Below are 16,856 nucleotides of genomic sequence, written 5' to 3'. Positions count from 1 at the left end.
CCTCTAATGGAATATGCTGATCTCAGTCAAAATATAAAAATATTTGAATTTAAACTAAAAGTTTGTTATTTCTAATGTCCTAGAAACTCTGAAGTCCATTACTTTGGATCTGTTCTTCTTTTACAAATAATCTCAAGTAGTATCGACCTTCCTATTTTTGTGCCATATTAACATTCAAAGATGTATTAGTTCTTTTGCTCAGCAGCTTAACAAGGGAGTATCAAGCATAGGGTTGCTCATAATAACAAGAAAAATAGATTTTATGTTTCTCTTTCTTAGACACAGTTTGTTTGGGTCACTTTTTACCATGTGCATTTGAAAATGAAAATATCTGTAGCCTCAGCATATGGTGCATTTAGTAGGCATTTCAATATTGGACGTGATGGATGAATGAATAAACTCCTTAATTTATGGTATAACTCAACATTGGACATTTCAATAAATTTTTCTTTTAGCCATATCATAAGAAACTACTGGGATGCAGGAAATACGGTATCAGAGACAGAAAGGGTAAGGTTTTGTTTTCTAACCTGGATGTTTTTGTTTTGTTTTGTTTTTTCTTTTTCAGAGAAATTACTGTCTCTTCTACCAGAGTATGTTGTTCCATATACAATTCACCTTTTGGCACATGACCCAGATTATGTCAAAGTACAGGATATTGAACAACTTAAAGATGTTAAAGAGTAAGACTTTTTTCATCTCATTTTCACATTTTCTGAGTTTTTTGTCTTTGTTGCTGATAATGGAATCACCATTATAATTAGATTTATTTAATTTCTCAGGAGTTCAAGTTTCTTTCCCTTATTTGTTCTCTTTTCTTTTTTCATACTGTATCTTCATATTTCATATCCTGTATGATTTCCCAAAACTTAATTTAGCATAATTACTGTACTGCTGTTTCTCTACCATTCTGGCATTTCTTTCTATTGATGCAGTCCATTAAAAGTTTCCGTTCCAATTCTTACCTTTTCCTACTCTCTTCTGCAATTTTAGATTTTCATGTGGGTGAATTAATACTCTCCTTTATTCACATAGCAGTTTTTTCTTTGCATGAACTATCTTCCTCCATAGGAAGAGAGAATGGTCTAATTTAATAATGGGCCAAGTTGGTTACCAAGGAACTACCCCACTTACTACTTCATTGGTGCTTTTCTAGCTCAAGTTTATAACACTTGTAATTTTTTCAAAGATTATTGTTGACAGGCAGAAAGACTATCTATGCCTGGCTGTGGAATAGGGAAATACAGTAATATTTAGAGAAGTCTTCATAACACCGCCATACTTCTTTAAATAAGCTTAAGACCCTAGTCCTCTTTCTGTTATGATAAACTTCTGTGGTTTTGAATAAATGAATGTATTATGCCTTTAGCTTCCTATTAAAGGAAAATAACTGGTGGTTTCTTAGCTCATAGAAATATTTGATAAATATATGAGGACCCTCAAGAGAATAAAAATCAAATTACTGTTAACATTTTTATGGCAAGGGAAAGGCTTTTACCCTCTCTTAGCCACAGTTTCTGTTTTTTTTTTTAACTGAGCAATTCTCCCAAAATGAGTTCTGTTAAAGTGATTATAACTAATGAAAACTTCTAACCATCTTTCTCAGAGAACTTTGGTTTTTGAAATACATAATATTCTTTGGAATTTACTAAACATTTTTGGTTTATTTATAAAATGCCCCAGTACAGCCGTGAATAATCTTCCCATTCTGTCAGAGAACCACTCCAGAACAACTTACCCTATTCCCAAGATCCTTGCCGTTATTTTTCGCTTTCTAGAAAGATACCTTGCTTCACATTTCTCTCTTCTCACTTTACTTTTTTCCTCTTTGCCAAAACTCTGTCCCATTGTGTCTGTCTAGTAAAGAGACAAAGCACTTTTGGTTTGTTCTTGAGTAGAATTTTATGTAATTAACTTTAACTGAGCTGGTGAACTTTCTTTTAATTTTCCCCATTTAAGTAAAGACAGTATGTATAGTTGTCAACCATGATTTTTTCCTCTCTAATTTGTTCATGAAGATTCTTAACTATTGAATTAGGTGGTTATATTTTCTTGAAAACATCCATTCAGGACTGTTGTCTTGAGTATTGAGGCTTCACTTTATCCATGACCCAGTTATTACTTTAGGCAGTCTTCTCTCCTTGTCATAGTTAGGAGTTAAGATCACTTCATCATTTCTACCATTTAAGTTCTCTTTTAACCTGCCTCTTTGGAAAAATTATTGAGATTTTGAGAAGGGGTCTTTTGAATTCACATCTACATTGCTGATATGTTGTAATTATGTATGTGTGACATGCCTTTTTTTTCTCTTTTGATTTATAGCTCTTTTCTTTTTTAATTTTTTCCATTTGTGGATTTTATTATATTTATATTTAGAATTATTTTATCTATATTTAACAACCAATGTTTTCTTTTCTTTTTCTTCTCTTTTTCTTAGATGTCTTTGGTTTGTTCTAGAAATATTAATGGCTAAAAATGAAAATAACAGTCATGCATTTATCAGAAAGATGGTAGAAAACATTAAACAAACAAAAGATGCCCAAGGACCTGATGATGCAAAAATGAATGAAGTATGTAATTCTTTGTAAATAATCATGCTTCTGTGTTGATTTAAGTATTTGAGTGTGGGTGTGGTGCTTCTATAGTACGCAGAGACATGTATCATTCTTTTTTATTAGTATTTAATAATTAGTATTTCTATTAGTAATTAGAAATAATAAAAAAAAGTAGTTTAATTTCCACTATTGTACTGAAGACTACATACAGCCATACTTGCTTTAATGTGCTTTGCAGATAATCGCATTTTTGTTTTCATTTGTTTTGTTTTGTAAGTTGAAGGTGTGTGACAACCTTTCATGGAGCAAGTGTGTTGGCAGCATTTTTCCAACAGCATTTGCTTATGTCATGTCTCTGTGTCAGATTTTGGTAATTCTTGCAGTATTGCAAACTTTTTCATTGCTGTTATATATGTTACGGTGAACTGTGATCAGTGATCTTTGATGCTATTACTGTAATTGCTTTGGGGTGCCACAAACTTCACCTGTATTTATGATGACAAACTTAACTGATGACTGTTGTGTGTGTTCTCACTGTTCTATCCACCAGTCATCGTCTCTCCCTCTCCTCGGGCTCCCTATTCCCTGAGACACAACAATATTGGAATTAGGCCAATTAATAACCCTACAGTGGCCTCTTAGTGCTCAAGTGAAAGGAAGAGTTGCATGTCTCTCGCTTTAAGTCAAAAGTTAGAAATGATGAAAGTTAGTGAGGAAGGCATGTAGAAAGGGAGATAGGCTGCAAGCTAGGCCTCTGGTGCCAAATAGCCAAGTTGTGCATGCAAAGGAAAAGTTTTTAAAGGAAATTGAAAGTGCTACTTCAGTGAGAACACAAATGATAAGAAAGTGAAATACCCTTATTGCTGATACAGAGAAAGTTTGGAGACCTGGATAGATCAAACCAGCCACAACATTCCTTTAATCCAGGGATATAATCCAGAGCAAGGCCCTGACTCTGTAATTCTGTGAAGGCTGAGGGAGGTGAGGAAGCCGCAGAAGAAAGAAGCCAGCAGAGGTTGGTTCTTATGCTTAAGGAAAGAAGCTATCTATCTGCATAACATACAGTATGTATGTACATAGTATACAGTATGTACATAACATACAGTATGTATGTACATAGTAGTACAAGGTGAAACACCAAGTGCTGATAGAGAAGTTATCTAAAAGATGTAGCAAAGGTAATTAATGAAGGTGGTTGCTCTGAGTAACAGTTTTCCAGTGTAGACTAAACAGCCTTCTGTTGAAGGAAGATGCCATTGAGGCCTTTCATAGCTACAGAGGAGAAGTCGATGCCTGGCTTCAAAGGGCAGACTGATTCTCTTGTTAGGGGCTAATGCAACTGGTGACTTGAGACTGAAGCCAGTGCTCGTTTACCATTCTGAAAGTCCCAGAGCCCTTAAGAATTGTGCGAAATCTACTCTGCTCTATAAATGGAACAACAGAGCCAAACAAATAGAACATCTGTTTACAATATGGTTTACTGAATATTTTAAGCCCATAGCTGAGACCTCAGAAAAAAAGATTTCTTTCAAAATATTCCTTGTTGATAATGCACCTGGTCACCCCAAGACTCTGATGGAGGTATACAGTGAGATTAATGCTGTTTTCATGCCTGCTAACACAGCATCCATTCTGCAGCCCATGGATCAAGGAATAATTTCAACTTTCAAGTCTTAGTCTTTAAAAAATACATTTCATAAGGCTATAGTTGCCATGGATAGTGATTCTTCTCGTGGATCTGGGTAAAGTCAATTGAAAACCTAGAAAGGAGTCTCCATTCTGCATTCATTAAGAATATTCATGATTCATGGGAAGGAGTGAAATCATCAACATGGACTGGAGGTTGGAAGAAGTTGATTTAATCCTCATGGATGACTTTGAGTGGAGGAAGTAACTACAGATGTGGTAGAAATAGCAAGAGAATTATACCTAGGAATGGAGCCTAAAGATGCAACTGAATTGCTGCAATTTCATGATAAAACTTAATGAGTTAAAAGTTGCTTTGCATGGATGAACAAAGAAAGTGATTTTTTTTTTTATGTTCATTTATTTAGAAAGTGTGAGCACAAGAGGGGCAGAGAGACAGTCAGAGTCCCAGTCAGGCTCTGTGCTGTCAGCACAGAAACCATTTTCCTGGGGCTCAGTTTCATGATCCGTGAGATCATGACCCGAGCCAAAATCAAGAGTCAGATGCTCAACCGACTGAGTCATACAGGCACCGCAGGAAAGGGGTTTCTTTAGATGGAATCTGCTCCTGGTGAGGATGCTGTGAAGATTGTTGAAATGACAACAAAGGATTGAGCATATTGCACAAACTTAGTTGATACAACAGCAGCAAGATTTGAGAGGATTGACTCTGATACTGAAAATTCCACTGTGGGTAAAATGACGTCAAACAGCATCACACGCTACAGTGAAAGGAAGAGTATAGCAAAGTACACTGTGTCATATTTTAAGAAATTCCCACAGTCACTCCATCGTTTGGCAGCCACTTCTGATCAGCAGTAGCCATCAACATCGAGGCAAGGCCCTCGACCAGCAAAATGATTTCAGGTCACCAAAAGTTCAGATGATGGTTAGCATTTTTAGCAATAAAATAGTTGTTAATTACTTGTACTGTAATTATATTGTACACTGTTTTTTAGACATGCTGTTGCACACTCAATAGATTATAGTATAGTGTAAACATAACTTTTATATGCACTGGGAAACCAAAAAATTCATTTGACTCACTTAATTGCAACATTTACTTTATTGTGTTGGTCTGGAGCCGAATCTGCAATATCTCTGAGGTATGCATGTACTAATTGCATGTTTTAGAATTACCCCTAATTCATAGTCAAGTATGCTACCTTAAGTACCTAATTTTCTTTACTACCATTGTAGAAACTGTACACTGTGTGTGATGTTGCCATGAATATCATCATGTCAAAGAGCACTACATACAGTTTGGAATCTCCGAAAGACCCAGTACTACCAGCTCGTTTTTTCACCCAGCCTGACAAGGTAGTTATTTAGATTTTGTTTGTATAGATTGAAATAAAATGTATTCTCAGCACTAGGAAGGATCAATATCAAGAGCTGGTACACTACTAATGTCGTGGAAAGGTCATAGTGAGTCTTAATGATGTGGTTCAAGACTAGCATATGGACCAAACTGGAGGACACAAATAAGGTTCAGAGATTGATTAGGATGATCTAGATTTTGTGTACAGAGTTTTATGCCAATCTGCGAATACAGGCAAAAATGTGATCATAGCATGTAGATTTGTCATTTAATGGCCAGTGATCCAAAATGGGAAGGAGAATGATGATAGAGTCTGAAGTTATAAGCCCTTGATTGAGATTTATAACTGGTATGAAGAAACAAGCAGAGAACAGACACTGGAACAGGTTCAGGACCCAGGGAACACCACAAGAATGTTCCCCAAACTCATTACAAAACTCAAGTACTGTATGAAATACAAAATTTTTTTTTAATGTTTTTATTTATTTTTGAGAGAGAGCACAAACAGGAGGGGCACAGAGAGGAGGAGACACAGAATGTGAAGCAGGCTCCAGGCTCTGAGCTGTCAGCACAGAGCCCAGTGTGGGGCTCGAACTCAAAACCTGTGAGATGACCTGAGCCAAAGTCGGACACTTAACCGACCAAGCTTCCCAGGTGCCCCTAGTATTGCACAAGATATAAAAGTTTTTTTCCAGAATCTCTTAGAGATTCATAATGCATCTAAGCCTATTGACTGAGAGGGTGGAAAGCACCACTACTGTTCTGTTTTGTTTTGTTTTGTTTTTGTGTTTGTTTTTAAGTAAAATAACAGTTAAGGTCTTTAGCAACGTATAGAGATTTGCAACAGCCTTGTATATGGGTTCACCCAGTAGCTAAACAGGACTGTGCTTTTAAAGCATTCATTTTGTCAGGATTAAGATAATAGGAATATACATGGTCTCTTCTGGAGAGTTTTGTTACAGAAGCATGTGTTTTCTGATGCACTTACAGAGAGCTCTGATACATTAGAACTCAAATATTTTTTGTTAATATTGGAGTTGGTAGAAGGTTAGTTTAAGCTTATTACAGTATTTAAAGTCAGTGATTGAAATTTTGTGTTTGAACTTATTATTTAAAAATTGTGTTTTATTATGTACTTTAAAACAAAACTGTTGTTGGGGCGCCTGGGTGGCTTAGTCGGTTAAGCGTCCGACTTTCGCTTAGGTCATGATCTCGCGGTGCGTGGGTTCGAGCCCCGCGTCGGGCTCTGTGCTGACTGCCAGCTCAGAGCCTGGAGCCTGTTTTGGTCTGTGACTCCCTCTCTCTCTTTCCCTCCCCTGCTCACACTGTCTCTCTCTCTCTCTCTCTCTCTCTTCTAGAAATAAATAAAACATTAAAAAATAAATAAATAAAACAAAACTGTTGTATACTTTGTTGGATTTGAAGCACTTCATGTATAGTGTTTCATTATATACTAACTACAACTTTTTCTCTTGTAGAATTTCAGTAACACCAAAAATTATCTGCCTCCAGAAATGAAATCATTTTTTACTCCTGGAAAAGTATGTTTTGAGAGTCATTCTAATTTTTATATGGTAGTTTATTTTACTGTGATTACTGGCATAATTAATGTTATTTTGTATTTCTTTAAAAATTGGTTTATTTTAAGATAGGAAATGCAGTTATGAGATATCTTCCATTTACTGCTAAGAAATAATTGTATTTCCAGTATAAATGCAAGCTGAGCTACATGAACTTATTTCATAGCCTATATTAAAGGGCTGGAGACCTTGATCCTTAAATATCCTGTAATATCAAGATAAAAATTTTAAAGTTAAAAACAGCTTGTCTTTCCAAAGCAAGATTTTGATTATCTATTTTTATTATTGACTGTACATTTTATTTGTTCTCACTTTCTATGTAAGCCTTTTCCTCTAAATAGCTAAGAAATTTAACTATTATGCTTGCCTACATAGTTTTTCACTTAATTCAAGTGATAGTCAATTTATAATCCTTATTTTGCTTAAGAATAGGCATATTTGTGTGTGTGATTTGTATGTAAATACTTTGACAGAGATTTATGGTTCCTTCTGTAAATTTCTTCTGGCTTTAATCAAATAGAAAGAGATATGCATTTTTCGTTTCAGCCTAAAACAACCAATGTTCTGGGAGCTGTTAATAAGCCACTTTCATCAGCAGGCAAGCAGTCTCAGACAAAATCATCACGAATGGAAACTGTAAGCAATGCAAGCAGCAGTTCAAATCCAAGCTCGCCTGGAAGAATAAAAGGGAGGTAAGTATCTAAGAAATATCATACATTTAAGGATTCCATCAAGGCGGTGAGATCTAAAATAATGTAACCTGAAACATTTAATGTCATTGAGTGGAAATCAGTGCATACCCGAATAGCCATTTACACGTTCCTGTTTATTTGCTTCCTTATTTTAGAGAGACACTCCATCTTAGGCTTTCATATGTTACCTTGATGGAATAACCTGTATTGGCAGACATAAGCTAAGTGTCTGGCAAACGTAAACCTGTTATATTATGGTACATCCATACAATAGAATACATAATCATTTAAAATGATTAGGTATGAGCTAATAGGAGTTGTTTCCACAATACATTATTAAGTAAAAAAGGCAAAGAATAGAACGGTATTATAATATTTTCAAGTTTTTACAAGGGATTTTTATTCAGATCGGCTTGTATATGCATAGAAAAGTTTTGGAAGAATACACACCATCTTGTGGTAGTTTAGTATAGGAAGGAGATCATTTTATATGTTTTGGCTTGAGTTTCTTTTTCCCATATACATGTATAAATTTTTTTGTTTGGAAAAATTGTTTTAAATTTGTACTTTGAAATCATGCTCTACAGCGGTTCCTGGGTGGCTCAGTCAGTTAAGCATCCGACTTCGGCTCAGGTCATGATCTCACAGTTCGTGGGTTCAAGCCCCGCATCGGGCTCTGTGCTGACAGCTAGCTCAGAGCCTGGAGCCTGTTTCAGATTCTGTATCTCACTCTCTCTCTGACCTTCCCCTGTTCATGCTTGTCTCTCTCTGTCTCTCAAATAAATAAAACAAAAAAAATTTTTTTAAAGAAATCATGCTCTACAGATTTTTCTTTTTAAGAAAGAGGAAAAGAGAAAATAATTCATGTTTTCACTGGTTTTAATAGTTTGTTAGCAGTATTTAGTTAAAGCCTTGTACAGGCCCTACTGCCATTGATTATTGATTTTGCTTAGTTATTATGAAAGACTGTGCTGTCTTTGCATTGTTCATAACCAGTCAGTAAAGAAAGGAGACATTCTAAAATGTCTTAATCAATTTCCTTGCAATATATAAGTTATCACCTGATATATGGATCATATATCCATATATGGATATATGGATTCCTGTATTAATACATATTAGTGGATGATCCTTAAGTGACCTTCACCTATACCATTTGGACATTTTCTAGTGGGGTGACCTCATACTTAACATGACCAAGCCATTTCCAGTAACTCATTTCCTAAGTTACTTGTTCTTCTTCTTGAATTCCTAGGTATAATCAGAGAAGATCAGTCATTTAGGCTGAGAGCCTTAAAATTGCCTTCAACTCTTTCCCTTTGCTAGGATATTGCTGTGGAGCCTAGAGATCTAATTTGCAGCTTTTATTAGATTGCTCTATTGTTTGTGCAGAATAGAGGAACTAAAATTGAGATAGAAAAACCAGTTAGGAGTCCGCTAATAGTAATTCAGAGGAGGAATGAAGAGGGAGGAAGATGATAGTCAAATTTAGGCTTTATTTTTATTTTGATGGTTGGCCTAAATTGTCTTGCTGATGGGTTAGATGTGAATAGTTATGGAAAGGGAATATTTAAGGATGTATCCTAGGGGTGTTTTTGCCCGAATGTTTCCATAGGTGGTAGTGCCATTAACTGAGATGTTAGAAGCCCTTTAAAGAAGAACAGGCTTTGTGTGTGCACGTGTGCGTGTGTGTGCGTGTGTGTGTGTGTGTGTGTGTGTGTTTTCTGGGGAGATGGGGAAAAGAGGAATGTCCAAATAAGTATTTAGGCTGTGTTAAAGTTGAGATGCCTATTAGGAATTCAAGTGAGTGGGCAATTGGATATGTGAGTCTAGAGCTCAGGGTATCTGCTGGGTCAGAGATTGAAATTTAGGATTTAACAATGTATAAATGGTTTTTAAAGTCAGATTAAGAATGAGATCACCTAGGACAGAAGACAGACTTCATACCAATAAATGAGAGCTTGTGCTGTTAATTCATTTAGTAAGTAATTATTAAGTGCGTACATTATGTCTGACACTGGTACAAGTGCTTAGTATAAAATAAATATAGTTGGCAAAAAGATCCATGCTTACATTCTAGCAGGGGAAGTTAGTAAAGATTAACATAATAACTTTAGTGTGTTAAAGGGTGTTAAGAGTACAGAAAAGAGAGGAGTGCCTGGGTGGGTCAGTCAGTTAAGCGTCTGACTATTGATTTCAGCTCAGGTCATGATCTCACGGTTCGTGAGCTTGAGCCTCCTGTCAGTCTTTGCACAGATCGCAAAGGGTGGGGGGTGTCCTCTCTCTCTCTCTCTCTCTCTCTCCCTCCCCCCTCCCTCCTTCAACTCCCCCCTCCCCCTCCCACAAAGTAAATAAAATAAACTTTAAAAAAAGAGAACAGAGAATGGGATGCCTGGGTGGCCCAGTCGGTTAAGCATCCGACTTTGGCTCAGGTCATGATCTTGCAATTCGTGGGTTTGAGCCCTGCATCAGGTTTTGTGCTGGCAACTCAGAGCCTGGAGCCTGTTTCAGATTCTGTGTCTCCCCCTCTCTCTGCCCCTCCCCCACTCACGTTCTGTCTCTCTCTGTTTCAAAAATAAATAAACTATTAAGAAAAAAAGCACAGAGAAGAAAAAGTGGAACTGGGAATATGGGAGAGGTAGGGGACAGTGCAGATTGTAGTAACATAGGCCAGTCCAGCTTGCTAACAAGAAAAGTTTTAATTTACTTTATGTTCCCATTCCAAAATAGAATTTAGTTTTTAAAAAGAATTAGGAAAAAAACTAAATTTGTGATTTTTCAAGTTTCTCTATTATGTTAAATGTGATTCATTGCTTGTTGGTTTGGTGCTAAATATGATAGAATGAAATGGCTGCTTTTTGGAAAAGAATGAAACTTTTCCTCATAAAGCTGCAAAGCTACACTAGAGGACAGAAAAACCTTTTAAGGTTATTTCATTGTAATATTAATTACAAATGTCTGTATTAAAAGGCTTGATAGCTCCGAAATGGATCACAGTGAAAATGAAGATTATACAATGTCATCACCTTTGCCAGGAAAAAAAAGTGACAAGAGAGACGACTCTGATCTTGTAAGGGTGAGATATTTGGTTTGATTTTATAATAATTATAATAATGATAAAAATTTTACTGTTTAAATAATAATGTTTACACTGAAACCAGTTAACATTACTTTTCAAATTTGACATTTGATTTTCTCTTAATGATTTTAATCACAAATGTGAGTTCATCATTATTCTCTACCATGTAATTTAAGTATATTGAATCTCTTGTGTTTCTTGTCATTCTAATAAGTGATCTTTATTCTGTAGATCTTTGAAATCAAACATGCCAGTTCCATACTCAGAACTGCTTGGGGTTTTCTTGTTGTTGTGTTGCTGTTGTTGTTTAAAACACAGTAAATTTAGACTTAGCATTAGAAAAGGGAAATAGAACGAGGATCCCTAAAGTCTCCTCCATTTTAGATGCTTTCTTAAGCCTTTCATTACTAAGTAAGCTTTTAGCAAAGATAGGAAGTACTACAGACTTTAGTTTTTAAATTTTGTTTTATTAAATTTTTAAAATTTTAATAGTGATAATTTATATGATTAGACAGTTTTTAAATGTCATTTAAAGACAGATTTGTTAGGTTTTAGTACAGATACAATTACGTATTTCTGTATACCTTGATAACCTTAATTATTGGGCACATTCTGACTTTCTAGGTTAGCTTTAAACATTTTCTGAAAAATTGATGAAGCTGTCTGAACCAGTTTCTTTATCTGTAAAATGTGGCTACTTAGCTGGTAAGGTTTATCAGAATAAATGAATTAGACCAAGTCAGTTGGTGTTGCTTCTGTTTTGTCATTATAAAGATCAATATTTTTGATTATTGATTACTATAAAGTAAATGTTAATGCCTTTGAATCTACTCAATTAGTAGAGGTGGAACATTAAATAAAATACTTTCGCTTTCTCTGAAATATTACTGCCCTTCTTTTCTTTTTTTTTTTTTTTAAATGCCCTTCTTTTCTTCCACTGGCCCAACATTACATATTCCAAGAAGTTTAAATTATTTTCAGTTGTTTTCAAGTTTCTCCAGTAATTTGTTTTGCCAGATTGTTTTTCTTTCCACTTAAAAAATTATAATTCTTAAATTCTTACTAAATCCTTACTACTTATACTGTAAATTCTGATTTTTATTGGCTGTTTAAAAATTTTGCCCAAGCAGAATTAAAAATTGATCGCTTAGCCAGAAAGGAATCCTGTTATCTGGATTTATAGAAGAGAACCTTGAATTGGAAAAGGTATTTATGTCTTCTAGTCCTACTTCTCACTTAATGCAGAAATTCCTTCATTAGCTTTTATGAGAGTTGGTTACCACGTGCTTGAAGATGCCTTAGGTGGAGAGCTTATAATTTCATTTGTTGGAAACATCAACACATCAGCTAGGCCACCCATACCCATATACTGCCCTGCTCCCTTACCCACATCCCCCCAAATTTGGGAAACATTGTTGTGATAAATTCTGAGTATTTTGTTACCCTATAAATTCTATATCTTGTTCTGCCTTGTAGAGCAATAAAGAGCCAGTCTCTCTTTTCCATAGAAAAGTTTTGAAATTCTGAGCTTTTGCGATTTATTTTTATAATTATAATGGAGCCTTTTGGCTGCCTTTTGTGTAACATTGCATCCATTTTCAGAAATACTGTAAGAACCTTTTAATAAACATCAACTGAAATATCCTCAAAGAGATTAGCATTTTGAGACAGAAGTTCAACTTAAAGACCAGTAGATTATAGACATTGAAATTTCACCTTGACATTGAAATTTCACCACAAAGGAATTATTCTCCATATACATTTATATTCAGATATTTAGTTTTACAAATAATATGTTTTCCTTATTTCCTGCTTCTAACCTCAGTTTTATATTCCCTCTGTTCTTAAGATCATGAAGTGCAAAATGAAAAAACTAGAGAAGTAGTGCTTTAGTAAATGAGATTATTTTATAGTATTCTCAAGAAAGCAGACATTGAATTTGCTTTTTACCACCAACCTTTTCCAGAGTATAAAGGAATTCAGCCACCTTATCACAATTTTGGACGTTAAAATGAATTGTAGAGTTTAAAGCTGGAGGTGATAATTGTAAATTTAATTTTAATTCAGTATTTCTCTTCATATCTCTGAGTAACAATAATTATTTGTACAAAACTACAGATAACTGATAACAAATTAAAACTAGTCATGTATAGGTCTGTTTTTCCTAGAATGTCAGGATAATTTAATGCTAAGAAATCTTTTAATATATCGAATCAGTATACCAAATTATATCAAAGAAGAAGAATACTAACAAGATAACCTCAGGTCATATCAGGAAGATATAAATACAACTTAAAATCCATTCTTGATACATATGAACTCTTAATAAACTAATACCAGAAGGATACTTCCTTAACATCCTAAAAGTTTTATCTGTTTAAATCAGTAGTCATTGATTTAGTTATTCTTAAGTTATTTTTCTCAAGTGCAAAATACTGGAAGCATTTTAATTAAAAACCAGAAGCAAAACAAATAATTTGTTGTCATCACTGTTATTTAATATTGTTCTAGAATGTTTGACAAATTCAGGAAGACATGAAAAAGTCAAAGGTATGACAATGAAAAAGAAGAGACAAATTCATTTTTCTTGTTCAAGAAAAATAAGAGAAGCAGTTGAAAAACTAAGAATTCAGTATGGTAGCCGATTAAACATCTATATATGGTAGATGTATGTACATGTATGACTAACTTTATTCTCATAATTTTACTTTACATCAAGTATATACTTGGGGGAAAGGAGATTTGCCTCACTACAATAACCTCTTCAACAAAGATAGATAGATAGACAGACTGACCAACTGACTGACCTGAACATAGCCTTAAGAAAGAAGTAGGGAGATATCCATGTGGGAACAATATCCAAATTGAGAAATATAGAAGACTTGAAGATAAAGAAGACCAGCCTTGTTCTTTAATGGGAGAAATGAATGAAAACAAATGACATTTCTTTATAAATGAATCTGTATGTAATTATAATATTCCAGTGTGATTTTAATTCCATGTGGAAGAATTAAATGGATACAAAAGAAGTAGTAATAAGATCAGCCCGACCAAACACAAGTGTATTTCTTTATGATTAATAAAATATTATGCTGCTGTTACAGTAGCCCAGAAACATTATTAATTTTTAAAACATAATACAGAGTAAAGGAAACATTACAAGTCAGTGATTTGTGAAACGATTGGAGTACTCTTTGGGGATGGATAGGAATGACAGTTTTGAATTCCATGTCAAATCCTATCAAGATACTATAATGCCTTAGTCTGCTCAGTCTGCTGTAACAAATATCGTAGACTGGATGGCTTAAACAACAGAAATAAATTTTCTCACCTTTCTGTAGGTTTGGAATTCTAAGATCACAGTGCTGGCTGATTTGCTTCCTAGTGAGAATTTTTTTCCCCTGGTTTGCAGATGGCCACCTTTTCACTATGCCTCACATGGTGGAGAGAGAGACAGAAAGATCTCTCTGGTGTCTCTTTTCATAAGGGGCTAATTCTGTTATTAGGGCCCCACCCTTATGATCTTAACTGAAATATCTCCCAAAGGCCCTATCTTCAGACATCATCACATTATGGGTTATAGCTTCAACATATGAATTTTGTCTGGGCACAATTCAGTCCATAACAAACAGGAAATAAAATTTAAATATACACAAAAATATAGAAGAATGTAGATTTAAAATACTAAGACTCCAGTATACAAATGGACAAAGAGCATAATACCACTGACATAATTAGGGAGTTGATAGGAAATAAAATGACTAAACAAATCAGATAATTTTTGTTGTTTTCTTTTCACTGATTTTAGGGATGTAAATTGACACAAACTATTTGGAAATAAAACACCTCTATTTATGGGTTTTATACATGTATGTGTATAGAAATCTATAAGGGTTTGTACTGTTCTTGGTTTCTTTGTAGAATTTCCTCAGTCTCCATCTGCTGGTCAGTGCATATATTCTCTGAATGTAGACTAGGCTTTTATTTTAAGTTTCTGATTAAATAATTTTAATTGTTTTTGTTTTTAATTAGTTGCATCTGGGAAGAGAGACAGTATCTTTGATTCAAAAGTGTTTTCAAAATTTTTAATAAATGAATATGTTTAACTTTTACATCTTGCAACCTCCATCTATAAAATAAAAGTAGCTCTTTTTTGGTGTCTAAGCATACTGTATAACATAGTTGATATTTTATATCATATACACTGTGGAATAAAATTAGAATTACTTAATTTGACTATTAAAGCAGATCTATTATACTGTGATATAGTTATCCATTATTCAAGCGTGGAATTTAGAATTTTTTAAATGACATAACTCATTAAAATTTATAGTTTAATAAAATACTGATCTCGAAAGTTTTTTTTTTTAAGATTTATGAATCCCTATATTTATTGCAGAATTATTTACAATAGCCAAGATATAGAAGCAGCCCAAGAGTATATCAATAGATAAATAAAGAAGATGTGGTATATACACACAATGGAATATCAATCAGCTATAAGAAAATAATAAAATCTTTCCATTTGCAACAACATGGATGGAACTAAAGGATATAATGTTAAGTGAAATAAGTCCATTAGATATGGATAAATACTTTATAATTTCACTCATATGCAGAATTTAAAAAACAAAACAAACAGAAAGACCAAAAAACCCAGACTCTTACATACAGAGAACAAGTAGGTGGTTGCCAGGGAGGAGGCGGGTGGGGAGGAATGGATGAAATTGATAGGAGGCATTAAGAGTACACTTACTGTGATGGGCACTGAGTAATGTATAGAATTGTTGAATCATTATATTGTATATTTGAAACTAATATAACACTGTATGTAAATTATACTTCATTAATTTTTTAAAAGATTCAGTAAAAAAGAAAAAGAACATCAATAAGTGTTGTCATCATATTTCAAGTATCTTTCCCAATCACAGCATAATGTAGTTGGAAAGATGTATAGACTGTCTAATCCATTGGTTTTCAAAGTCTGATATATTAAATGAATCCAAGTGGGCCTCGTTTCTTAAAGAGGNACATCCATCAGTCCTCAGTTTTTGTCAGCATTCAAGAGTCTCTCATGGTTTGCCTCTCTCCCTTTCCCCCACCATTTCCGCCCTTCTTCTCCCCCTTGTTCCTCCGTCAAGTTCCTCCTAATCCTCCTATACGTGCAAACATATGATACTTGTTCTTCTCTGCCTTATTTCGCTCAGCATAACACCCTCAAGGTCCATCCATGTTGCTACACATGGCCATGATCTCGAAAGGTTTTAATTTGAGGCTCTCTAGCTTAAGTAAAAATGAAAATTTACCCTCTTAGCCCATATAATTTTTTTAGTTAAAAAACACAAAAGTAGTTATGATTCTGATAAACTTAAAAACTATGTATTTTATTTAGGTACAGTTTTATGACAAAAGTGGTTAACATTTTTTTGTTTCAGTTTTCAAAGTATACATATAACAAATTTATATTTGAAATTGTGATTTTTATTCCTAGTCTGAATTGGACAAACCTAGAAGCCGGAAAAAAACACCTGTCACAGATTCAGAAGAGAAATTAGGTATGGATGACCTCACCAAGTTGGTACAGGAACAGAAACCTAAAGGCAGTCAGCGTGGACGGAAGAGAGGCCATACGGCTTCAGAATCAGATGAACAGCAGTGGCCTGAGGAAAAGAGGCTCAAAGAAGATACATTAGAAAATGAGGATGAACAGAATAGTCCGCCAAAAAAGGGTAAAAGAGGCCGACCCCCTAAACCTCTTGGTGGAGGTACCCCAAAAGAAGAGCCAACAATGAAAACATCTAAAAAAGGAGCCAAAAAAAAATCTGGATCCTCAGCACCAGAAGAGGAGGAGGAAGAAGAAAGACAAAGTGGAAACACAGAACAGAAATCAAAAAGCAAACAGCACCGAACATCAAGGAGAGCACAGCAGAGGTAAGTGCATGT

The 16,856-nt window shown here is 34.6% G+C and overlaps 1 protein-coding gene across 6 annotated transcripts in view; it reads left to right on the top strand.

Moving 5' to 3' along the window:
* The window catches only part of PDS5B (PDS5 cohesin associated factor B), a 199,787-nt gene that overhangs the window by 174,720 nt on the left and 8,211 nt on the right, over positions 1-16,856 (top strand). For 3 of the 6 annotated variants that reach the window (XM_039239837.1, XM_039239834.1, XM_039239833.1), the window contains exons 26-32: positions 569-683; positions 2,438-2,570; positions 5,442-5,561; positions 7,041-7,103; positions 7,689-7,834; positions 10,805-10,910; positions 16,405-16,844. In XM_039239837.1, coding sequence (XP_039095768.1) covers positions 569-683; positions 2,438-2,570; positions 5,442-5,561; positions 7,041-7,103; positions 7,689-7,834; positions 10,805-10,910; positions 16,405-16,844 — 1,123 coding nt within the window. Of the gene's footprint in view, positions 1-568; positions 684-2,437; positions 2,571-5,441; positions 5,562-7,040; positions 7,104-7,688; positions 7,835-10,804; positions 10,911-12,043; positions 12,098-16,404; positions 16,845-16,856 lie in introns of those variants that run through there. The other 3 variants (XM_039239836.1, XM_039239835.1, XM_039239838.1) reach the window with 2 other exon arrangements.

The sequence above is a fragment of the Hyaena hyaena genome, unplaced genomic scaffold (genome assembly GCF_003009895.1).
Source record: "Hyaena hyaena isolate Hyena2069 unplaced genomic scaffold, ASM300989v1 scaffold_163, whole genome shotgun sequence".
In the NCBI taxonomy this organism is placed as follows: Eukaryota; Metazoa; Chordata; class Mammalia; order Carnivora; family Hyaenidae; genus Hyaena; species Hyaena hyaena.
The sequence above is the reverse complement of the archived record's forward strand: the minus strand, read 5'-3'. Positions and strand labels throughout refer to the sequence as shown.